Source organism: Misgurnus anguillicaudatus, chromosome 17, assembly GCF_027580225.2.
Source record: "Misgurnus anguillicaudatus chromosome 17, ASM2758022v2, whole genome shotgun sequence".
NCBI classification, from domain to species: domain Eukaryota; kingdom Metazoa; phylum Chordata; class Actinopteri; order Cypriniformes; family Cobitidae; genus Misgurnus; species Misgurnus anguillicaudatus.
In genome coordinates this window covers 14,610,039-14,637,491 of record NC_073353.2, presented here as the reverse complement: position 1 = coordinate 14,637,491, position 27,453 = coordinate 14,610,039, and the positions used below count along the sequence as shown (strand labels likewise).

At 37.7% G+C, this 27,453-nt stretch overlaps 1 protein-coding gene across 4 annotated transcripts in view; it reads right to left on the bottom strand.

Moving 5' to 3' along the window:
* pard3bb (par-3 family cell polarity regulator beta b) overlaps positions 1 to 27,453 on the bottom strand; it is a 441,444-nt gene that overhangs the window by 235,013 nt on the left and 178,978 nt on the right. For 2 of the 4 annotated variants that reach the window (XM_055215428.2, XM_055215427.2), the window contains exons 7-9: positions 18,881 to 18,967; positions 7,960 to 8,085; positions 2,777 to 3,174 (exon numbers count right to left, since the gene is read on the bottom strand). In XM_055215428.2, coding sequence (XP_055071403.2) covers positions 2,777 to 3,174; positions 7,960 to 8,085; positions 18,881 to 18,967 — 611 coding nt within the window. Of the gene's footprint in view, positions 1 to 2,776; positions 3,175 to 7,959; positions 8,086 to 18,880; positions 18,968 to 19,051; positions 19,277 to 27,453 lie in introns of those variants that run through there. The other 2 variants (XM_055215430.2, XM_055215429.2) reach the window with 2 other exon arrangements.

Here is a 27,453-nt window from a genome sequence, read left to right as displayed (position 1 = left end):
CTGTAAAATAGGCTCAATGTTAAAGGCACTGCTCTTGCTGTCCATAATAAAAGATAACACATTTGTAAACGACTTTACTTGGACCCATTGTGCGAGTTGTCTCTTTAATACCTCGTGGTTTATACCACGTTGCTGCTAATGAGGGATGGCATTTTTGACACAACCACCAAACAAGAGAAAATATATTTCAAACACAGATTCCAAAAAAAACTAAATTTCGTTCAACCCGGAAACCGTAGCAAAGCGTTGCGCACCGGCTTGACCACACCTCTGATATACTAATATTATAAACTTTTTAGATGCAAACATGCACTTTTTGAAAGGTTACTGCCCCCCAGTGACAGAGAGGTGACAATTTTTTTTTGACCGTGCATTGATAATTATGAGAGGCTACTAGTTTAATTTAGTTCCAGTAAATACTTGGATGTAAAATTAAATCAAACACTTAGCTTAAATCACACATACAGACATATCCACATGTGAAAGCCTCGTGAGAAAGAACAGAAAAACAGATGTGTTGGACTGTCTCAGGCACTTCTCCGTTATAGACTGTATACATATGGGTGGGTCTGTCTGAAGTCTGTCAGGGAATGTCAGGCTGATAAAGGCCATCCTTGTGGGAAAGTGAGATTAGAGCCGTCTAGCTTCAGAAATTGAAGTTAGATTTCACATATGAGCACATCTCAAAGAACCAGAGTGAAAAGAACAGACAAAAATAGATACCGAGTGCATGAATATGAATAAAAGAGCTAGTTCATTTGTATGCTATTTAAATGAAAGCGAGCGAGATAATGGTACAAATCATATGCCATTTCCTTTCATAAACACTTTAAACAACACACTGAGCAACAACAGATCATTAGCCGTATAAAAATACCTTTTGCATTGATCTTAAAGGTTAACATTTACACAAATACAGTGCACCTGAAGTTCAAGAACTGTTCGATGTAAAAAGTAATTCTCAATGGTTAAAAAACAAGCATTGGACAAAACAATTCTACTTCTCTTTTAGCCCAGACAAAAGGAGATATTAAAGAAGTGCTCTGCTCTCTAACAAAGGCGGTGGTCCATTTAAACCTCACTGCCGCCTTGACCCGTGCATATTGCTTCTCACGGTGGTCTTGATGCTGTCACGGTGACTGATAGGTAGATTAGAGAACAGGCAATACCCCCTCGTGTGACATGAAGCATGTCTTTAGGGGGGATATTTCCACTCCTGTATCTGACGGGGCTTAGGGAAAAAAATGATGGACAGGACGTAGAATGAAAAAACTAAAGATTAGACTGCCCGAGGGGCAGTGGCTGTTCTTTAATGTGCTGCGTATCAGACTATAGGGGACCATATAAATTGAAGCCAGTCTGCAGAACAGCGAGCCAAGCCGCTGCGTTTTATGCTCATCATTTTGCACAATCGTTGTACGGTCAGCACTTTTTGTACCAGCGATGAATTTATATCATCATTAATAGTTGGATCAATAAGAACTTAATAGACTTTGCAGGCTGAAATTACAGCTTCATCCATTCAGCCAAACTGCCAAAGCCACAGAGTTGACCATTGCTTGAGTAAAGTACAGAGAGAAGCATTTTAAGAGGAAGTACATTTATCCTAAAGGATTTTGCTTGTATTTCTATTTCAATAAAAGATTTTTATGTACTAAAACACAAACTGAGATATGTGGATAATTGATGATATCTACACATCACAATTGAACATAAACTGATATATTTTGATAATAATCTCACGAGAATTTGTATGTATTTTACAAATTTGTCCAAATTCATACGAAGTGAATTGTACTACAAAAACATATTTTTTATCAAAAAAAAAAAAACCCAACCCTATCCTCATTGTCACGGGGGCAAAAGCAAATCGTACAAAAATTTACAAATGTCACCACGAATTCATACTAATTAGAATTGCCATGAGATAGCGTTGGGTAAGCACACAGTTGATGGTCCCCACTGACGTCCATAGTATTTGTTATTCCTACTATGGAAGTCAATGGGTATCACCAACTGTGTGCTTACCACCATTTATCAAAATATCTTCTTTTCAACAATAATGTGTTCAACAATCCATACAGGGTGAGTAAATAATCACAAAATTTTCATTTTTGGTTGAACTATCCCTTAAGGGGACATTCCACTTTTTTAAAAAATATGCTAATTTTCCAGCTCCCCTAGAGTTAAATGTTTGTTTCTTACCGTTTTGAAATCCATTCAGCCGATCTTCGGGTCTGGCGCTACCATTTAGGTTAGCATAATCCATTGAATCTGATTAGACCATTAGCATTGCGCTAAAAAATAACCAAAGAGTTTCGATATTGTTACTACCGAAAATAGTCCCCTTGATTATTTTCAATAGCAGGGGACTATTTTCGGTTAGTGCGAAATATCACTATGCCTGCTTTGCATCGGCAAAGCCTTGATTATTACGCCAGAATGAGAGTATAGTCTTAACCATATCTGCCTAGAAAATCGCAACTTTTAATTTTCCGTCGGTCTTAGTACACGATGTAACTACAGAAGAGTCAAGTTTTAAATAGGAAAATATATTAAAACTCTTTGGTTATTTTAGCACGATGCTAATGGTCTAATCAGATTCAATGGATTGTGCTAAGCTATACTAAAAGTGCTAGCGCCAGATCAGCTGAATGAATTCCAAAATGGTAAGAATCAAATGTTTAACTCTAGGGGAGCTGGAAAATTTGCATATTTTCAAAAAAAGTGGAATATCCCTTCAAGTGTATGATGTGACATCTTTCACACGGGTTACCTTTCTTTAGGTCGATTCTGATTCTCTTTCCGCTCTTTTTGAACTGGTTTTGCAGAAGTGATGGTCCTACGTTCTTTTTTAGAAGGGGACTCTCACTATTCTTGCTCCTGGGGACGGGCGAGATGCTGAGGGGTAATGAAGATCCTAGAGAGTGACTCTCTAGACTGCTGCTAGACTCTTGGAGCTCGGCTTGCCATCCCGAGGACATCTCCGTGGGCCGCACAATGGGCTTCACCTTCAACGGCGGAGGATCTTTGGTCCGTGTTGATGCGTCACGGTTTTGTGAGTTGAAAAGGTGACTGATCAGACCCTTCTCGTAGCGATCTTTATTAATGACTGGTATGACTTCTAAACGAATATTGGGTGAACGCATGGCTTGGCGAAATATTTCCTGTGCTCTGGTAAAAGAGAGAAAGAGAGAGAGCGGGAGAGATAAGAGACACTGGAAATAGAAAAGCAATAACAATTAAGCTGCAATTATTTAAAGGCTGTGTGATGAAACGAGCCTGGAAAATTAAAAAAGGTGGAAATGATTATACTGAATAGTCTTGCTTTAGATAAAACCCAGTCTGACATTCATTCTGACAACATAATTGGGGTTATGACTAATAAGTCCTACGTATTACAAATGACAAAGCAATCCCCCCTACTTCATTTTTGGCTGACTGATTTCATTTTAAAAGCGTCCATTCATCACACGGTTTATAAGATTAATATAACCTTCAACTGGATGAGAGTAATTCTTGTTAACAAAGTGTATATAACTTATGCGTAATGTATACATGCACATCTGTATAATGAGTGAACAGGTGCACGGGTAGACAGCATTTACATTCATCACATCAACAATGTCATGATATAAAAAAATGTAGTCGATACTAACACCAGTAATATTTCATGATTATTCAATATTACTACATTATTTATTTAATATTAGATATTTAAAAAATAAATACGAACAAAATGCAATGATTGATCAGTTAATTAAGTTACACATCTAATATTAATTCATATTAACAATATAACACACAATGGCAGGTTAGGCTGTTACAGTATTTTGACACAAATCAGATATTTTTTCATCTGTTAATACAAACCAGCTGTTTACATTCATATAACTTGGCAAGACGCACATTTTTAACAAGAAGTGCATTTGACAGATCACTCATGCGTCTGTATCTCTGAATAAGTGTTCTTCAAAGAGGATGCTTACAAATACGCATCTGAATGTACGAAAGCAGTTGTCAGTCAGTCGGAGGCGAATCAAGTCAAGCAACACAAGCAAACATGGTAGACTACTATAGAGCTGCATGACATTGAAGAAAAGTGAGATATGCGGGAACTTTCTAAATAATGTGATATTCAATATGCAATACAATGATGCTTTAAGTTTGTAAAAATCTATTTAAACTACATAAAAAATATGCATGTTATGTCTCACATTCTTTCTACATGACTTTAAATGGCACATATTATGCGCATTTTTACAAGATGTAATATAAGTCTCAGGTGTGCTAAGAATGGTCTGTCTTAAAATACCCCACAGAACATTTGTTATAGTCCAAAATGCCCCTATTTGGGTGGGCGCAAAAAAAAAACGTGGTTTACAGATCTGCACCTTTAAATGCAAATGAGATCACTCCCTTACCAAGAGACGCTGAGTGTTTTGGTTAAAAATAGATCTGATTCCTGTAAATACAGTCTGGGACAATAGTATATTTAGTCGCAACAAACACGCTTTTGGGAAAAATTAACTGGTAAGTCTGTGGCCGTGGGCGGGGCTTTCTCAGTGTGATGTCACATTAAAGGATTAGTATTTTCTTAAAAAAATATCCAGATAATTTACTCACTATCATGTCATCCAAAATGTTGATGTCTGTCTTTGTTCAGTCGAGAAGAAATTATGTTTTTTAAGTAAAAAATTCCTCATTTTTATGAATTTTTCTAATTTTAATGGACTTTAATGGACCCCAACACTTAACAGTTTTAATGCAGTTTAAAATTGCAGGCTCTAAATGATCCCAAATGAGGCATAAGGGTCTTATCAAGCAAATGATTGTCATTTTTGGCAAGAAAAATAAAAAATATGCACTTAAAATATGTTTACAAGTGTGTTGAAAGAGGACCGTTCCGACGTTGTTGTATGTGGAATGATACTAATTAATGTCTTTGTGTCAGTTTATTGCTTAAAATGGTCAGCAAATATGCGTTTTATATATGTAACACGTGACCTTTCGACATCATTACGCAATTACGTGAGGTTGTGCTTGCGCGTCACACTGCCAGAGGAAGTTGTTGTTTAAAAGTGCATATTTTTTTATTTTCCTTGCCAAAAAATGACAATTGTTTCACTAGATAAGACCCTTATGCCTCGTTTAGGATCGTTGAAACTGCAATTTTAAAATGCATTAAAACTGTTAAGTTTTGGGGTCCATTTAAGTCCATTAAAATGAGAAAAATCCTGGAATGTTTTCCTCAAAAAACATAATTTCTTCTCGACTGAACAAAGAAAGACATTTTGGATTAAATTTTGAGTAAATTATCTCGATTTTTTTTAAGAAAATTGACTAATCCTTTAAAAAGAGAATCAAAACAGCATAATGTAACTGATTACATGAGGTAAGCAAAATGTGGATTTTATGTTCACACGATGCAAACATATTTATGTACAATCACCTTGTAAAAGTGGTCTTTGCATAACATGTGCATAATAAGTAATAAAAACATTCAGTTATTGGAAGCCATTGTGTTATGCATATTGCAATATTAGGGTATACGCAGAAATCATAGAGATGAGTTTACTACCTTTTACAACCTTTTTTACCACCTCCACAATATGTTTTACTGCCAACACGACATCAAGCAGCAGCCTTTTTTGGGGGGATGTGCGGGGATAGGAGGGGTACGCAAAGCACCACTTACTACTTACTATTAGGTATAAGTATGACACTGTCACACCCATCGTACATATTGGGTACACTAATGTTTAATTGTGATCATTAAGTATTGTCATTCAGCTCGTTTACATGCACACCAATAATGTGATTATTTCCAATAATGCAAGTAAGGTCTTAATCGCAGTAAGATGTTTACATGACTGGAGCTAACCTCTTCACTCCGGTTTACATGCAGTTTTTATTTTCGGATTATTCACACATAGCCCAATGCAGAGCACAAATGATAAACTCACTCACATATATGGTCCACTGTTTTAATTTACTTACGTTAAATGACAAACACGTTGTTATAGATGTATTTTTTATTATCCGGTGCCGTGATGAAGATATAAATATGACAGTGCCTGTAAAGGGCGTTCACATTAAAAAGATATAAAAATATAGTTTTAAAAATCGTTTTATATTAAAGATAAAAGAAGATTTCACACAACAACTATAACTATAGCGATTTTGGCACATTATGAACGATAAATTATTGACAGCCAATCAAATCTATTTTAACTTGAAGTGCATGCGCACTTAAAATGCAGTAGAAAGCTCATTCATTGCTGAGGTTTGTAACATAAAATTACCTCAGGTATCCAGCGCTGATGCAGTTGCTGTGAAATTTTTCTACCACACTGACTACGCCAAAAGGTAAGATATTATTACACAAACTACTACATTCATTGTTTAGTTACGCGAAACGCAGCGAGTTGAGGACATTTGCTGGTTTCCCGCTGTGTAAATGCAACAAGTACAGCATATGTACATATTCAGTGACATGTAAACAATTGCAAAAAAGTTTTTATCACAAAAAATTCCAATATAAGGTAATGCCGCGCTCGTTGAGCGAATTAGCATGAAGTTATCATTATGATGTGGTCACTAATATATTTATCGTTATAATTATTGTTATAATGTCCCTTAAAGGTTTTATACACTGCTGTCGTGATATTTGAGCTGTTTCTGAATGAAGGCAAACTGCTGTCAGCGAGTCGTGTTGGCAGAGTTCATGTAAAACTTCCTAATGTAAGGTTTTAAACGAATCTGTGGTTAAGGTGCGTGACTAAAACACACGCGCACTTCAGTTAGTGTGGTATAAATGCGATTAAAGCGTTTACATGGACGCATACTGCGATTATAAACGGCGTACGCCACCTCTTTTAATGCGGTTATACTTACTGCGATTATGAGCTTAATCGCATTATTTTTATCGAATTATTGCGTTTACATGAGGTAAGGTATAATCGCAGTATTGTCAAAATCCCATTATAATCGCATTATTGGTGTGCATGTAAACGAGCTCATTGTCTTTTATTATTTTTTTATAGTGTCAAGTTAAGTTTCAGTTGTCCTTATCTTAACCCTAGCCCTTAAGTTATCCTAACCATAGCCCTAACTTGTTGGCGTTGCTGAGAGGCTATAAATCACAAAACTCACAGTTTACTTCGACATCATTGCTATCAACTCCGACTCACTCAGATCCTGCTAGCACCGTATATATTTTTAAACTATGCTAGATGAAGTTAAAACATGGAGACACAAATATTAGGCAAAAAAATTACTACACTAAGTCAAATTGCGTTTGTTACATTTTACTACCTTTCAAGGGCCTTAATTTTGGTAGATTCTTTTTACTACCGCGCAGACACCCTGAATATGCACATTTGCGATATTTGGCTAGTTTTGTTATGTTGTGCAGCCCTACTGTAGACCCACCAGTATGGTTACTTTTAATATTAGTGCCGTACTGATACTAATGAACTGGTAATGTACAAAAGAATGACAAAATGATAACGTATACTATGTCTATAAACATTTAATGGTTCCAGTTATTTGCTAGTGATCTTGTTTACTAAAATGATTATAGCAGTCAGTCCACTGTACTTTCAAACCTAGCATTAAAATAAAACCACCGACATGGGCGGCTGTTAGAGGGTCAAGTGTTCTTCACAAATCAGCATGACAGCCTGCAGTAATGCAGTGTAAGGGGAAAGATCTGCTACCTGCAGCAAACCGACCGACAGCAAGACCACTGTAAATGACCGTGACCGCTGATGCTGCAAGTCGAGTGTTTTTCTGATAGGCGTAAATAGGGTACAACAATGGAAACATGAAGGCCGTCTGTTTTAACAACCATGACGCTTAAAGATAAGGTTAAAAAAATGTATAAATACAGGAAAGAAGGAAAGGGACATTGAGAAAGAGCAGGGAGGCAGGTGGGTTTTGTGCGTAAGGACTTACTGTGAAAAAGATTTGTCCAATAATTCAGAATCATTGATTTTGACAATACACTCATCATCCTGAAAGAATCCTTCCCTTTTGGAGCGACTGTTTTCCTCCACGCCTCGAATGTGCAGGCCCAGAGCCCTGAGAAAGAGAGAGAGAGAGAGAGAGAACCAAAAAATAAATCAAAATACAAAGAGAACTACATACAATTTGATCCCTAATTCCATTTTTATTGTTTTAATGGGGCACTGCATCCCAAACCAATGTGGCAACTGACTGTGTATATGTTGAGACCCTTTGCCTATTCAAAACTTCTATGTCATCCCTTTGGCCTCCCAACCTTTGTACAAAAAATCATGTGCACACACAAAGAGCCTGCCAAAGCACAAGACAGTGGTGCTCTGGCTGGCAGTGATAAAGACTTTCAGACTAAAGAAACTCATAAAGCAGGAGCAGGAATGGCAGGCGAAAGTATTAATCCATTACCCCGGAGCACCGAACACGAGCCTATATTACACATTCACGCATTGCAGTGCTGCAAAATATACCGCAGCCCACAGCAGAGTCATGAACAAATGATGGGAGTCGCGTCTCTGACCCTCAAGATGGATGGACAGCGGGTTATTGTGTCTGCACTGAACTGACAGCAGTGACGTGATATCCCATCTGAGGAGCACGGCTTGAATTTTGGAGTCTGAATATTCATCTGTTGTTACTGACAGCCAACTCACAGCAGGAGCTATAATAATCTGCCCGTTTATGAATTTACACAATACTAAAACTTTTACATGCCTCGGCTGTCACGAGGTTCACATTATGGCAGAAGTGTTTAAAATCATATTTTAGGTCCGCTTTAACATTTTACAACGACACATACATTTTGCAACTTAGCCGACTTGAATATTATGATATATTAACATATTGCATGTTAAGACTTGCAGGGAACCACTGCAAATAAAACAATTCTCAAAGATAAATGTATAATTTTTAATTCCACAATTCATATTGTGCATGTTGTACGTTCATTTAAAACACAATAAAGCACTCATGTACCAGAGAGAAGTAAAAATAAAAACTAAAAGGCATTTTTATATTTACTTACAAATACCTCATTTGGATGACAAAATTGTGAATTAGGATAACCATTTTTTGTTCCCCAAAGAACTTTTCAGTCAAATGTTCATTACTTTTTTGATTTATAAGCTGTGTCCCAATTACAACCTCAAAATTATGCATTCCAAGACCGATTGCGTTGTAGCAGCATGACTGAAGGCTACTTAGTCTGTCCCAATTCAAAGCCTCTTAAAATGCACCCTCAAAATGTATGGAACCCACAATGAACCCTTCTCTCACAGACGCTCTCATCGCTAGGGATCACAGATACTCCTCTCCCATGGTTCAAATACTTCCTCTTTGATAGATCCTTCAGGGTGTCAATGAGGGGTGCCTTGTCCCAACCAGATGGACACTGGGGTACCTCAGGGATCAGTGCTTGGACCACTCAATTTCTCGATCTATACAACATCCTAATAACCTATAATACAGACGCATGGCTTCTCTTACCACTGTTATGCTGATGACACAGAGATTTACTTCTCATTTCACCCGGATGATCCCACTGTAGCAACATGCATTACAGCCTGTCTAGAAGACATCTCAGCTTGGATAAACTATACTAGCTGAGGCATACCTGCTTGTTAATTTTTTTTGTATTTCCGGCACACCACAAGGTACAGCACGACCTCACTATTCAACTTGGCAATAAAAGCATAAAACCATCAAAAATTGCCAGAGACCTTAGAGTAATCTTTGATGATCAGCTGTCCTTCACTGGTCACATTGCAAAGTCATGCCGATTTGCATTATACAACAACAGGAAGATCAGTGCCCGGTTGCATGAGACTCCTTAAGTGAGGGTTTCCCTGAGGGAGAAAAATCCCTGAGGTAAAGGATTTCTTTAAGAGTGTTGCAACAAAGGTCTTAACTGTCACCCTTACCTAAGTGTTTTTACTAAGTATTTTACGGTAGTCTCTGCCAAAACAAAATAGTAACAATATCTCACAGCGTAAACAAATCAACGCACGCAGCTCAACAGACGGTGGATTTGTGTACAATGAAACATCGCAAATAACAGACTGTTAGGTACCCCATGTATAAAAGTAATTCAAACTTATTTTCATCGTTAGAAATGCGTGTTGATACTTCCTTTTCTTAAATAACCATAAAACCAGCCATCACGTGACGATAAGGGATCTCGTATAGTCCCCTACGTTTTTAAGTGAAAATTGGACTTAAGAACTTTGTAGCAATGCATAGCAGGTAATACTTTAGTATTCAAGGGTAATTACTAAGTGAACACTTAAGATTAGGGATGTCACGAGAACCTATACTTCGGTACCAAGTCGATATCATTTTTTTTTTTAAACATGATGGTACTTGCTTTCTCTGGTACCGGAGGTACAGAGGTTGCAAAACTCTTCCTGTACTAATGACGGCAGCATATACGCATGTGTGTATTTGTCGCTCCACAAGAGGTAAGAAAGAGGAAGAGCGCCTCATACGAGCACACAGGAATCCCTTTTTGTTGCTATCAAACATAGAATTTTGTACCGAGTACCGGTATTGGTACCGACTACTAGATTTTTGTTACCGTGACATCCCTACTTAAGATATTTGTAAGTAAATCTAAAATAAGTAGAAGATATGTTTTAGACGCCATATGTAAGCAATAAGGTACGAGAGGCGATGCTGTATCGTGAATAAGTAACGGCTGAAGGGCGTTGTTAGGCACGACGAAAGCCGAGTGCCTGCAACCCCTTCAGCCGTTACTTATTCACGATGCAGCACTTGCCTCGAGTACCTTATTGCTTTTATAAAACGGTTACTACACAATATTAAAGTAAAAAAAAATGAGTGCAACTTTCATGAACTTAAATCAATAAAAGCATTCCTTCCGCTAGAAAAAATAGTCCCTGACTGCGAACAACAACATGAAAGTTCAAATAAAAACAACAAACTGTTCTCAGACTTTGTCTCATTATATGTTTATGTGTTGCTAAGGGTGTTGCTAAGGGTCCAGTGATATTAAATAGAACCGTTGGGTGAAGCGGTCATAGCAGTGTTTTATCATGAATAAAGCACACCTATTGACCAATCAGAATCAAGGATTGGAACTAACCGTTTTATAAACAAAGATAAACAATATCGCTACTCTACAAATCATTATATAAATCGTTTTAAACGCTGAATCACAATAAAAGTCATCACAGCAACACAAACAATTGAAAAAATGAAAATATGTAAATGAAAAACATCACAACTCCAAAAAATATTATGCAAACCCATCTGGAAATCTAAAAAAAGGATATATCTCCCAGATTTTCTCCAGTGTTACCACTGCATGTTATTTAGCATTTTGATTGAAACAGACCATGGACCAGAGGGGAACAGCTCGTACTCTGTATGTACAGTATGATGGATTTGATAATATATTTTGTGCTTGCCTGAAAACAGACTGCTCATATTTTAACCCGAAGGACTGATATTCTTCTGTTTCCCTTTATAATGTATGACAATTCACAATGATAACTAAATGATAAATCATAGCGGGTACGGCTGCTGCTGGTTTCTCATCCGATGGAAACCAAAAGAAAATTCGCTCCATAACTAATACGGTCTCATATTATCACCTGCAGTCTAAACAAAACAATCCAGAACAAAAACAAGTATACGGAAGAATTCTCCAATAACAGACCAGAGGTCAGATTAGCGCTGTGAAATCCGTATGACGAAGGATCTGGAGCAAATTAACTCCGTGTTGGTGTAAGAGGTAAGAGTGTGACCTGCTAATCCTCTTCACCCCTCCATTAGACGTGCTAAAGAAGGCCCTTAATGTGAAGTCACTCTGCATTAGCTAACAGGCCTGTTTACGTTACACCCATCTCACTTTTGGGGAATATTATAGAGGTCTTGAGATGGTGTGACCTTTGACACTTAGAGAGATGGGGCACAGCATGTCTAAAGGAAACAGATGGAGGTTACGGCCTGTGGGAGATTTGGGGGGATGCGAGAGATACAGCAGAAATGGATAGAGAGAGAGAGAGAGGTTTTATTCTACAGGGAGGATTCAGACTTTATTAAGACTCCAGTGCTGTCTAAGTCCCTCATGACACTGTCTCATGACTCAGTTTCAGTCAGGGGAAAGAATTACTTTATGTCAGACAGTGAGACTGCTCGACCGTGAAAACATCTGCTCATTAATTGAGACGTTCCACAGAAGTTCACGTGAGGTGATTCCTGGATAAAGTTACTAAGAAACTAGACTTTGAAGATGAGGTGACCTCTGATAACCAGACTTTTGGAACCCAAATCAAAGACATCAAATCAGGATGGATTTTGTTTTTAAAATGATTTGTACAAAAGCCAGCAAAACTTGCATCAAAGAGAAAGTATTAAAGTTAAGGATGGAGACGTCGCAAGATTATTCATACAAACATAATTGGTCGGCTCAGCTGAACAGGTCTATGTGACATTTGTAGACGTTTCTGAAGTTGCCTGCATTCTTTCTGTAATGCCATTAAAAACATACCTAAAAATCCTACGGTCGCTTAAATGATTTAACGTATTACATAAATCGACACTCAAGGGGTGGAGAAACTTCATGAATGACAGGTCAATTCTGATAAGTGCAGGTTCTATGTGGGCGAGTGATTGGTTAGGTCGATATCAATCAATATAAGGTCATTTTAAATTCACCCAACCTGTTCAACATGGTCGGTGGATAGTGGTTATCTGTGTCAAAATATTTTTAGTAACTAAAGTAAATGTTGTGTAAGGAAAAAGTTTAATTAATTAAAAAGTTTAATTTCCATGGTCTACACCTGTTTTATTAAACTTTATTAGACTATAACAAATTTCAGCATTATATCAGCCAATCCATACTAAATAGTATTGTCATTTGTCATTGTATGTTCCATATAACTGGATCACTAAATAGTCTATGTTATAAATTAAAATTTATCTTATTTGTTTGTCAATAGAATTGAACTATATACAATTTTTATTCATTAAAATCAATCACATAAAAATATACTGTGTAAATTGGAAAAAACTAAAACAACATTACACATTCAAAAGCTTTGATTGATTGATTCAAGATATGTGATTGAAGAACAAAAACAAAATGTACAAATATTGCTATAATACATATTTCCCAGAATTATCAGTATATACAGACATTAATATGGTTTTTGACATCATACATCAAGCACTAAAACTATAAGCAAAAAGAACAATGGAGGCAGTTTACATACAGTTGACACATTCGAAACATCTATCTTAAATAGTCGACACATCTGATTGGACCATAGAATGGCAAGATTTCTCACACAGAAACAGACAACACCACAATTGTGAATCCCAAGAGACATAATTTAGATGTATTTAATGATATTTACAATCCTAATGCACATTCTTAAACCTTGTTTATACTCGACGGATCCACGTGAGCGTGTTGGTGTGCGCAACAAAAATGACTTCAATGCGGAGAGGGTGGTCATGCGCGTTGGTGCACAAGACTTTTTTTCTCGTGTAGGTCTGCATGCTAATTTTTGTGACCGCCCATCCGAAAATGGCCGACTTCGAGGCGATTCTGGCAGAGCAGGCAAGCCTGTGACGTGACTCTTTGATCAATCTATGCAAAACAATGCATATACTATTTATCTGACACAAGTTCACTCTTAGAATGGATGTGTAAAAAACAACACATTAGTGTTGATTCTGGGACAACACACTAAATGCATAGTCCCAGAATCCACCAATCTCTGTGTTATTATCGAAACAACACATTTTGTGTTTTATTTTAACACAAAATCAACCCAAAATGACACATAATGTGTTAAAAGCTTAAAGGACAAGTTTGGTATTTTACACTTAAAGCCCTGTTTTCAGATTGTTTATGATGAAATAGAACGGTTTTGACTGAAATGTCGACATATGCGGCTGCCCCGAGAATTTTCGGGTGTTATTTGTTTCACCTCCCACCTCTACAATGGGTGTATAGGTGCACAGGAACAATCCTTCCTAAAATGCATTAAACTTTCATTTACAAAGACGTGAAACTCACCGAGTGGCAGTGCCGGTCTTTCCTATACGCAAACTACGCAATTTGCATAGGGCCCCGCACCACTAGAGGGCCCCCTTGATCTCAGAATTATTTAAAACCATTATATCAAAGAAAAATTATTATTATGTTTAATGAAAACAAGACGCTATAATTTAAATAATTTGCAAACTTCCGAATTTATGCGGGTTTTTAAAAATACTTACTGATTTCTTAAATCAGTGATATACTCGGACAACATGCAGGCAGTTTCTCAATCCGAAGGCTGCAGCCTTCAGAGGTCACATTTGTAGACTGCATATGCGTCATAAAAACGTATTTCAGAATATTAACAATTATAATGTTGACTATTATTCTTAGTTAATGGTTAATTGTTATATTATGTTTATGACTTGCAAATGAAATGCTCATTTAACTTAAATAAATCAGGCTTGATGACGTATGCAGCGCGCATATGCGACATGATCCGGAGGTTGCAGCCTTCAAATTTAGAAACGGCCGCGTGGATGACGCAGAAGAGTGATTTGGTAACGATGCGCATATTATATGCCCACCATTGATTTAAAACAAAGCTATCCGTCTGGGGCAGAATAAAGGGGAAAAACGTGAAGCAAGGGAACAAGATAAAGGATTTGCGCGAGCAGATTACATATATAGTCAATGCAAAGACGCATCCACACGCGTCCTAGCATGGGGCGATGCAAATGACGCGAATTGGGTGACGCAATTGCCGCGAAAACACGCGCTTTTCCCTTTGAACTTCAAGAACGCGCTCTCGCGCAGGATAATTTGACATCATGAGAGAGAGAGAGAGAGAGAGAGAGAGAGAGAGAGAGAGAGAGAGAGAGAGAAAGAGAGGTAAGAATGGTGCCCACGTCGAGAAAACTTATTAGAAGACTTGAAATTTGTAAAGGATTAAAGTATATGTCACTTGTTTAATTACAAACTGGATAACACTGGATATAACTCATTGTATAGTTTAATAAAATAATGTATTTTGATTACACAAATCAAACCTAACTATATGATTGTTTTCAGCTGCTGACCAGCATAGGGAATCTCTATGGCTAATTTATAAGACATGTTGCTGATACAGTACTGTGTGTTGTACCTTATCTTGTTAATTGAGTCTTTTTGGGCATCTTATGCCTTCAAGGAGATTGATTCTTTTAACTTCCTTTAAAGTTTGATCAATTGTGCATAATGACATGTGCAACAAATGGATATAGGGTGTCAAACTCATAGATTTGCAATATTTAAAATCAGACACTCTTTTTTAAAATATTTGGGGTCAACCTCTATAACAGCTTTAAAGGGACACTTCATCATTTTGCATCATTGAAAGAAGGAAGTGCAATATCTTTGTTGAGGGAGTGAGACTACAAACACCCCTTTTCTTTGTAAAATAGGCACCAAATTCTAAATGTATGTTACATTTCGACTACAAATATAACACTTTCAATAAAGATTCATGTTTCTACGGGTGAAATGCTCTTTTAAAGCTGAAACTTACCTCCTATCAGAGGTCCAGAATGTCATTGAAACACACCAGTGGCTTTGCTGTCCTCAGTATTAAACATGTTACCCCTCAAAGTACCCCTCCCCACAGAGCCCCCCCCCCCCCACATAACAAATCCCAATTTAACCCCTGTGTATTAACAGTATGTATTTATATTCAATTTAATTTGATTCATTACATTCATTTAGATCAGGTTAATTTTTTAGTGCTTCTCACAACACATTTTAAATAAAAACAACTTATCAGCAAATACATGTTTCATGTTATAATCAGCAAGTTTATCAGTCAGGGTTTCAAAGTAATGTGCATATGGGAATGATATACAGCTATAAGATAATACACTATGTGGTTAGTTAACAACTAACTAACAGCAACATTGACTGGGTTTTACCCAGATAGCACAGGTACGTCTGTAAGATGTCTGGTAAAGATCTGGAGATCTGGAATACATCTGGTGTGTAAAAACATCTTTTAAAGGAAAAGAGCTGCTTTACATACATTCTAAATCAAAAACGTCTTGCAGACATCTTCAATATGTCTATATGACATCTTTTAGGAGACGTCTCACAGACGTATTGCAGATGAGAAAACAATCTAAATAAGACATCTTGCAGATGTAAACGCAGACATCAAATAGACGTCTTCAAGATGCATGTGTGCTATCAGGGTCCGAATGCACTGACAGAGGGCCCCTCACAAAGCTTTGCTTAGGGCCCCCCAGCATCTAGGACCGGCACTGCCGAGTGGTCAGGGGTGTTCACTGATATGCTCACACAAAAATCGCTGCAAAGGATGCTTTCCAACAGCTGTTTTATCATTCGTTGTTAACTTGTGGACCTATTTTTCCAAACGCCTCACACCCGTACATTCTTCCGCTGAGAGCTTGAATAATAGACACTACAGCCCAGTTGGTGGCGATATTCCGCCTTTGCCAATTGCAAATATACAAACAATGTTCCCGGCGCGGAGTAATACCGTACCTCACAGCACATCTAATACAAGTCAATGGAGTTGGACAAAACTGCAATAAAACCTGTTGGAAAGCATCTTTTGCAGCGATTTTTGTGTGAGCATATCAGTGAACACCCCTAACCACTCGGTGAGTTTCACGTCTTTGTAAATGAAAGTTTAATGCATTTTAGGAAGGATTGTTCCTGTGCACCTATATAGCCATTATAGAGGTGGGAGGTGATACAAGAATCAACCGAAAATTATTGGGCCAGTATCGTATGTCCAAATTTCAGTCAAAACTGTTCTATCTCATCTGAAAACAGGCCTTTAAGTGTAAAATACTGAACTTGTCCTTTAACACAAAAAGATGTGTAAAAAATTAACAAATCCTTTCTAAGAGTGTAAAATATGGAAACTTTGTCATTTAAAACAAGAAATCTTTTACATATGAATTATTGGCTTTTAGTTGTATTGAATGAACCACTGGATGAGGAATAAAATACAAACCTCAAGATTTCTGTATTGTTTCTTTAGGAGAAATGTTATTGAAATGATAATGTTTACTAAAGCTATATTTAAGAGATTGTTGTTTTATTCATGTTCTCATTATTATGCTGTATATCAAAGCTCTGATGTTACCAGGGAATGACTTCTATCCTTTACTTTGTGTTGGTTTTGGACTTGATTGCTCACGTTGCCTCTTGTCATTTCAAAGAATAGCGCAACAGCAAAGGCATCAACTGCATAAATGCCTCGTCTGTTTATTGAGACGCGTGATTAGCGGAGGCTCGCGGTGCGAAGCAAAGCGTGAGTATAAACAAAGCTTAACTGTGCACAATTCACCAGTGTGGGTGGTTACATTTAAAACATTGGATCTTTTAAATGGTATAACTTGCTCAACATCTACAAGCCTCTGGCTCTTTGATCGTCTCCTGCAGCACTCTAAAAAAACAAACGGTTCTATATAGCACCAAAACAGTTGCTTTCAATCGTAACGATAGAAGAACCATTTAGTGCCATATAGCACCGGTGAAGAACCAGTGAAGCACCAGTGAAGAACCAGTGAAGCACCAGTGTAGAACCATAAAGGGGCCATATAGCACCACATATGGTTCTACGTGGCACTATGTGGTTCTGCACGGGTGCTTCGCTGGTGCTTCACTGGTTCTTCACTGGTGCTGTATGGCACTAAAGATGGTTCTTCTGTCGTTGCGATCCGGGGCAGCAGTTTTGGTGCTATATAGAACCTTTTTTTTTTTTAGAGTGTGGTGGCTGGCTGCAGTACAAGTTATAAACCCCGCCCTCTCCATTCAAACGAATGGGACTCTGCTCTAAATAAAACAAATATTTACACTTCCAATAAAATTTCTGAAAGATGGTTTTGGTCCTTCAAGGTAGTTGTTATCACGCTTATATGTTTAATTGTTCATTTTTGTGATAAGTTTCATTTTAGCTAGTAATTTGATGCTATAGAAACAGGGCGTGTCGTTATGATTGGCGTGGTTAAATTGGTCCCGCAAGGGTTTGGGCGGAAGTTTGATATTGCGGCACCGCCTCCTGCTCCACGGATGATTCCTTCTGGTCGGACATTTTTTGTTTCAATTTAATACAATGGAAGGAGGCAACGTTGCATCATCCATCTTTTTTTACAGTCTATGCTACAGATGAGTTCCTGCTTTTTTCCAATTATATACTATGTACCATTTAGGGGTAGAAACTAATGTTACACCCTAAAAAACATGTTAATTCATTCATGTTATGCACATTTAACACGTTCTATGTCATTTTAACACATTACAGGTTAAAACGGTTTCCTGGACAGGGCTTATCCTAGTCCCGGACTATAATGCGTGTTTGAGCTGCATATTTCAACATAAATCAGTGCCGTTGTTTGGTCTCAAGATGTACACGAGTATTGTTTTTTGTAAGTTATGTTTGTAAAAACTACTATGTTCTAATATAATGAAGGCCTAGTCCTGGATTAATCTAAACTCTTTCCGGGAAACTTTGATTTTGTGTTAAAACAAATAAAAAAAAACAAGTTAAAAGTGACACAAAATGTGTTGTTCCAATAATAACACAAATATATGTCTAGTTTAAAGTGAAATATAACAAACTTTGTTGTTTTTAGAGTGTACTAGGCCAGTTCTTGAAACTTTGCATGTCCGAAAATATGACTTGCACAGAATATAACTCCAATTCCACAATCCCCGCAACAGAATACAAAAGCATATACACACAAACAAAGAGCTCAGAATGTTTTGTGGGGCCTTACATTTTTCAAGTACACGTCACTGTGCTGAGAGAGAGAGAGAGAGAGAGAGAGAGAGAGAGAGAGAACTAACCTTCCACTGAGAGAGGAACAGTAAGGAACCACGTGTATTCCTAAAGGCCCTTGTTCTCCTGAAATCTCCACGGTCTTTGTGAGGCTGCTGCAAATACACAACAACATACACACGCATCAATCCCATTATCAATAAAGTCAAGCAGAACAACACAAACCTGTGTAAACTCACTGTCTCCTGCCCCCTAGATCTCCTCTGTTGGCGGCCGCTGAACTGGTGTACATGTCTGTGTGTTAGTCAGGGCCTCACCACACTATCCTGTTTTTCTACACTCCCTGTCGAAACAGTTTCCATGATGTCTGCCTTTCTGACTAATTTTCAAATGTTCCACTTTTTTTCTCATTTTCCTCTTTTTCAGCAGCTAATGCTTTTGGCATGTGGTGTGATGATATAGCAGGAGTGTAAGTGGATAACTGAGGACGGAACGGTCCGATGCACGGCTGCGGCGATCATCCGCCTTTAATCCACAACTAATAGCTCTTCATGGTGGAATATTTGCAGAGTCATACACCAGTGAGTACGGAGAGCAACTACAGGAAGAGAGAGAGGGGGACAGAGACAGAAAGAAAGTGACACTACTGTAGATTTGAAATTAGGCTAACATGAAACACTGTACTGTTACAAGTTTATAATATAAAACGTAAAAGTTGCGAATGTTGATGCAGTGTTCTAGCCATTGGGTTTAGGTACAATGAGGGGTGTTAGCATTTAGCCCCCTTTAGTAGAAAATCATCTTTCCCCCTTTACTACAACTAAATTAAGTATTTTTTTAATATTATAGTAACCAATTTAGCACTGTTCAAAGAGTAAAATGTACATATGAAGAGATTGGTTCCAAAACGCAATAAATCAATTTTGACAAATTTCGGTAAAAATGTGTTTTCTATACCAAGAAAGTGACAAGATGAAAACCACTATTTTCTGTTACAAACTTTCACATAGCATCTTTAGGTTATAATAACATTAAAAATTCAAATCCATAACTTGATTTTCAAAGATTTGTTATAAAAGCAAATTATTGTTTCCACAAAATGCAATAAATGCATGACGTTTTTTTTTCAAAATGCTATAAACCTATTGAATCAATATATACATTTTCATTCTTCTTTGCCATTTTATATTCATTTAGTTGAACAGTGGTATACACTGATTAAAAAAAAAAAACATTAATGGCATTAACCAAAACACAAAACAAATGCTTTGTCATATTAAGAACACTGTCATTGCTGCTGTCATCCTTGGAACGTCATCGCTTAACATTTTTCACAGCGATCAGCTGTAAAATGTTTTGGTCCTGCTCGATTTTCGTTGACTTTGAGTAATATTATGGAAAGTTTTTAATAAGATCCCCTGGGGTCAGTGTGTTAGCATTAGAGAACTTGATGCTGTCGGGAGAACAAGCACCCGTCTCTCGAGTGCCCCTCCCGTAAATGATTAGATGTTGATGGCTTACATTTCTTTCCCGTCACAGAAAACCACCACAGGTTTATCAATGCCATTAAAGTATTATTTTGTTTTTGTTTGTTTGTTGATCACAAAGTACAAAGTAGATGAAGAAAACTAGGATTCCGTGTACTCAACACGCCGCCATTGTTTGTTTACAATGCGTGGAATGGTGCGCTGTGATTTGTGGAGCGGATTTATTGCATTCTGCAGAAAAGGAGGACAGGCGTTTATTGCAGTTTGGGAAAAGGGAGAAAAGATGACAGAATAACATGACGGATATTTCTCTTTGTCTGCTGCATGTGTCATCACAGCTCATGGTAGTGAGACGTGCTCACTAGGGATGTCAAAATATGCAATTTCCCATATTCGATGATCATGTAAATTAACGATCAATCAATCGAATAATCGTTAACAGTAATAGTGCAATAAGCCATTACAGCAGTGACATAAAGCCAATGACATAAAAGTGTGCGTAAAATTGCCAGCTTCCTCACGCAAATTAAAAGTTTTTATTTTGTCTAAATAACATGCTAGTGGGATTGTAAAATGAGTCAATGTAGTTGGTGTTTTGATAAAAATCATCAATTAAATCTCGTAATGAAATATAATGACTAATAGACACAGTAAACTCCGCCTCATAACGGGCACTCCGCACAGTCGGATGAAAGTCTGTGCGTCCATGACAAAATAAGTTTTCATTATCATCAAGTGTTATTTTTCTAGTTGTTCATCTAGCTTTCTGAGTCGTTGATACACCGCTTGTTGTAATTATATCCAAGAAGCACACGAAGGGCACTTTTTCTGTCGTCACCTCAGCTTTAGACCTGCGGCGTACTTTCAGCAAAGATGCTTATATTATGAAGATTTCAACCTACTGGCTGAGCGCCTCAGCCAGTAATGATGATGATCAATGATATATGTTGTGGGCGTTCAGAGTGTAACGACAGTCAGTTACAGTTTACATTTAACAGTTGCTTGCCAGAATTTAAGTTTTACATTTTAATCTGTTTATTAAGAACGGCTTCTGGTCTCCTTTCCTGTGTAAAGTAGCACCATTGTTATGCTAATCTTGTAGGCTTCCCTGAAGAGGGTCTTTGCTTTCAGTATCCTAACTGTGTTCAGATTTTCGGCATCGGAACCATCCACTGCGGATGCCATTTCGTTGCGTTAGCAGCCAGCCTCGTCTCGAATGAGGTTATAAAGCCCAAGTGAGTGTTTGGCATCAAGCATCGTTGTGATCATGGCTAGTTTAACTTCTCCGAGCTTGTTTAATTTTTTCACCAGCTGTGTATGTGCTTTGCGGAGGCGCCGGACACACGTGCTTGCTTTGTCAACAATCGTTAATTTTTATCGATTTAATTCTTATCGACAATTAATCGAAGATCGATTAATTGTTAACATCCCTAGTGCTCACAGTGAGTTGCTCGAACCATTGTGTTTTTTATTTTACATGGATCTAAGTATTCAGTCGCATGGCGCTTACGGCTCAGGTTTACAGCTTTAAAAACAATGGTGTCCTGAACTAATGCCTGTCGGCGAAGACAAAATGCAGATTTTATACCAGGGGGATTATGGGCCAGATGAGCACTGTCAATGAAATGAGTAGGAATGCTAACAGATCACTTTCTCAAGGTATTACAGATCTCAATACTGTAACAGCTATGATGTGAACAGCTGTTGATTTGTTTGAAAACAGATGGTATAAACAGGCCTTTCAATGTAAAAATGATGTAATATGATCAATTTTAAGGGTTTAACAATCATACATCAATATGGGTCAATGAATTGATCAAATGCCTAACAATACGACGCATTGATGCCACACGTAACATATCCATACAAGGCACCTTTATTTTGACACTCCACATGTTCATGTTTATGCATTTCTGTTAAAGTGCGCATTTTCGTTTATTGACAATACTGTTTGTACATTATATGTACAACAGTATGACCATGAAAGATAAAGTATTTCAAAGTGCACATATTTCATTGCTAAAACAACGTTATTTTGTGTTTTGGTTTATGGTTCAAAGAACACATCATTTTCCACATAACGTACATTTTTGTAGCTCCTGATTTACATCTCTTCCTTAAATGCACTGATTTTTAACAAAACTCATTGATTTGAAAAGCACTGTGTCCCTGATTGGCCAGCTAATCTGTACATTGTGATTGGCCTGAATACATCTGACGTCAGCATGAAATGTGACGCTCCTTACCATGTTTGAAAGATTCGGTCACAATGCAATGCTAACAGAAGTTAACTTACAGGCTGTGAGTCAAAGCAGGAAGAATTATGATAATGTCGGTCTTGTCCACGTCAACCGGCCCAGGAAGTAAACTGTTGCCTACAATCCGTGTGTTTGTTGTAGTACAAGAGAAGAGTTTAAATTGGAGATAACTCGCGTCATCGTTTACTTTGGGGTTTATACCTTTTGCATTGCATATCGTAAACGTGTACTTATACACACTTACACACCAAAGGAAATGTAAAAATGTGAATCGGATAATTGGTACTCTTTAAGCTTTTGCTGCTTTTAGAAAAAACTCAACATAACACACAACCCCATGTCTCAATCCTAGAGTATTTATGAAAAAGGGTCATTTGTTTATTCATGTCTAACTCCTGTTGCACATAACCTCGGTATATTTAAATGTTTGCAAAGCTGTATTTCTGTGAGAGGCAGTCTACTGATATCTTCCATTTACTGTACAGTATTCAAAAGTTGTGAAAGTTACATACATGTACTTTATACACATGTATGTAGTATGCTGTGAATATCAAGCGTTAAAAGTAGCACACAAATATTTGTGGTCCGTCTCATAACAAAGATGTACTGTACAACAAAATACTGCAATAGTTACATTACCATGGTAAAACTGTGGTGTAATGTACAGGTAAATTGCCGTCATGCCCTGCAGAGCAGAGTCTTTTAACATTTTGGTCTCTGCTCTGACTTAGTATTAGCAAAATAAATCACAGTAAGCTTTTCCTAAAGGCTTCCTTCAGTGCTCCAAAAGAGACATCTAGTCCAAGAATATGCCCATGTGTGAGGTCTTAATGACTTTCCAGGCTGGCCACACACACAAACATATAAACACATTCTCCAGGCTGCTATAACTCCCGCTTGACTTTAATTTCTCCAGTTTTTTGTTTTTTGTTTAGAAACATGTAGTGCAGATTGTGCCTGACTGTGTATTACGAGTTTATTTGGAGAAAGGATGGAGAGCAGCCAGAGCTGACACTGTTGAGATGCTAATGCAGGAAAGAGCTGTCTGCCCAAGGCTCACAAGACTCAACACAGATAAGCTAACCCAGTACAGATAACTCTGCGAGAGAGAGAGAGAGAGAGAGAGAGAGAGAGAGAGAGAGAGAGAGAGGTTTAAACATAATCACCAGCAAGCAACAACAACAAAGACAAGAAAAAAGCACGGGCAAATCCTCTGAATTACGGTTTCATCAACTCACCAAAAGTTTCACAAATCAAGGCGGGCCCACAGAAGACATTTCAAAGAGGAAAAAAGGAGGAACCAAAAAGCCTCGAAAAATTAGACAAGCTTAAATGAGGAACAAAAATAACCTCTTTTTCTAATTCGCTCCATTCCAAAGATTTTCCTTCAACACAACTACTCTGATCTGCCTTGTTTCTTAGTTATCCTTATGGCTCCTTATCTTTTTTTCTTCACTACAACACCTGCATCAACATGCTAAATAATAAATGGTGAAGAAAACGTGCCAAATCACCTAAAGATGAAGAGCAGAGAATATACAGATGAAACAGATAAGGGCCACTTGAGCAGGTGTCGTTTTTTATTTACCTGCTCTCTTTTCCATAAATACACACGGTTGACAAAAAGGAACAGAAAGCAGATGGGAATAAAAGAGCGAAAATTACTAAACCTCTCCCGCCTTTTCAACTCTCCGTCTTCAAAGTGGCGAGCTCCAGCGGCTTTGAACAAATAAAAGCCGAGGTTCAGATTAACAGTCTGTCTTTGATTGTGCATCGGCCGAGTGTGGGCTCCGCTTCACAACGCTTCCAGGAGAAACATGCGATCTTGTGCTCTGAATGAAGGACTATTTGAATACAGTTACCGTTCTTTTTATGCTACGGCTATTGTGAGACGTCTGAGGGAGGCTGAGAGGATTGAATAATAGAAAGTGTATGTGAAGAAGTGCGACGAGGCTGCGTGTTTACCTGCGAGTGTTTAACCCAAAGTAAAGCTTCCCTACGGGGCTGAAATAATCCTTCTATTCAGAAAGACTTTAATTCGGCCTCACAATCAGGAATCCAGTCCCGCGTATACAATCACGCTGTCAGAACCTCAGCAGCTAATATACCAGCCACACGACACTGATAGATGACTACTGTTAAACCTGTTTACAGTCTGAATGAATAGAGGGGTTGGTAAAACTTAATTTAACACCATTTTATAAATCCAAGATAATTGGGAGGCAACTTTAGACCAACTCACCATTACTTAAAGGAATATTTCTGGTTATTTGCACCAGACAAGCATTTCAACATGTGTCTTTGTGAGTTTGAATAAATGCAAACATATTTACTCTATGATAATATATTGGAAGTAGTCTAGGGATGATCGCAATAACATGTTGTTTGTGCTTTAAAGTCAAAACCATCCTTTTGAAGTGGCATTACTTTTCTACTTTTCTAAAGAGAACCTGTCCTGCGTTCGAAATCTCATACTGTTACAGTAGGTACTGAAGGTTTTAATAAAACAACGCCTCTTCTTCTTCTTCTTTGTTGGATAATTCCTCTCCCGTGGGCCCATGGGAAAGTAAAATGTCTATTGAATGCACAATTCGGGATCTTGTTGGAAGTAGTAGGTCATCCGAGTACTTTTCGCCTACTGCTACTACTTGCCTTGCCTTCTACTTTTCACCTACTATATAGTATGGATGTAGGCGTTCTTTGCCCAACGTAGTTTGTAATTTTTCGCATGCATATTAATTAATATGCACAAAACAATACAAAATCAAGTCTTCGTAACGTTAACACTATTCGCTGCGAATGGATGAATAACAACAAGCTCTTGTTTAGTTCACTTGAGCATGGCAACTATCTCAGTCCTTTACTGTTTTGGATCAAGTTACTATATTCCAACACTTCTGACAACATATGAAGCCACTAAACACCACTTCCATCAAAAATGATCTAATGATATTGATCGAATGCTTTCAGCATGTATTATAGACGGTTTCATCGGACGCACGTGCGGTGACATGATTACACGTCTGGTCGCAACTTTACTTCCGGTTTCAAGTTTTTTTAGTTGGTTAACTAGTTGGTAAACTGAAACAAACATCTTGTCGAAAATAGCAAAGGTTTTGCTTTCCCATGTAATCTACGTGTTGTTTTCTTTTCGAGTTATATAAATAAACTACTTTAAAAGGACTTTGTTGTTATTTATTCTTAGCGGAGTTTACCGGAAGTTACGTGTTGACCACGAAAGCCGCTTGTTTATGTTGTTACTGCTGAAACCGTCTATACGTTCATTAAATATTTTCTGCCACAGGTCATTCAGAAATTCAGGTTTGTTAGCTGAATCTGCAAAACTACATGTTGATTCCTCTAAGTGCACAGAAAAAAATTGGATGAATGACGGTGCACATATGAGTTTTTTAGCCAGTTAAAGGAGGTTTACCAAATAAATTAGATTTTTTGAGCCATTTAACTTTTTCCAGAAAGGACAGTGGCTATGTTTACATGCACAAAATTTTGTCAATCCGATTAAATTTAATACTATTGAAGGTTACGACAATACAGTTTACATGCACCCTAAAGATTGCAATCTGATTAAAATGTTTGTTTACATATACATTATATAGAATCTGAACCGAACGTCTGCGCAAGCGCACAGCCAGGGTTGCCAGATTCGCGTATCAGAACCATCCAAATGGACAAAAGCATCCCAATGACTATTCACAGCCTAAATACCAATAACTAAGCAACAAAATCATTTCATCTTTAACCCACAGAAAAAAACAACTGGTGGAAACAGTTTAAACAGTAGCCCATAGGTGTGTAACGATTAACCGTGCAAATGCGCGTTTTCTCAATGAATGAATTTGAATGAATTACGGTGAAATCCAGGCACATCCGAACGCCAGGGGGCGCTCCCGTGAAGAAACTCCCTTTGTGCCACAGAAGAAGTAGCATTACGAATGCTATTCCAGGAACTGTCTACAGGAATATTTATATCACTGTTCTTCAAATTGTTTCAGGTATTTTTATGATAATATTGAATATTTTATATGATTTTGTTTAACGAGTGTTGCTTTTTTTAAATGCACGTTATAAACGACTCCGACTCGTTATGATTTTAGATTGAAAAGGACTTCCTACTGACCAAATGCCGTAGTACACGCACAAGCTGTGCATTAAACAAAGAATCGCAGCTTTGCGATTCAGAATCGATTTCAGACAGGCATTTTTAATGGGACACACGGTTGAATCGTTACACCCCTAGTAGCCCAAATCTAAACTCGAAAAAAAGCAGAGGACTGGGCAACGCCTCGCTGCGGACAGTATCTCTCGTCAAGTTCAGGCTTTATCTCTGGATTAAAGTCAAAACAGAGTTGGAGAAAGTTGTTCTTAAGACGTTTTCAGATATAGGTGATGAAAACACACTTTTCAAAAGTCACAACGCTTATTGCTTTAAGTAGCCTAATGTTTTAAAAGTACACATAAACGCGGCAGAATGTACATTGCGTGACCCCAGTAATCTACCTTAATATTGCGTGATGCCTCTACCTTAATATTGCGTGATGCCACTGCCTTACTACTGCGTGTTTCTGTGACGAGTATCGTGTGATATAAGAGTTTAATATAAGACGTGAACTTGAGCACAAATGTTCTGCGCATGTGCACAATGTATTTTTGAATCCAATTGAGAAAATACTACGATTCACACGTTTACATGCGACATACTTTTCTCCTGCTGATCGGATCACAGATCGGAGTACACCACCCCCTCCAAATTTGCATTTGATCGTCCTTAATTGTATTGATTAAGATGTTTACATGAAGGCTTTTCAATACAATTGAGCCTTCAATACGATTACGAACGGATTATTTGGTTGCATGTAAACGTACCTAGTGAAGAGG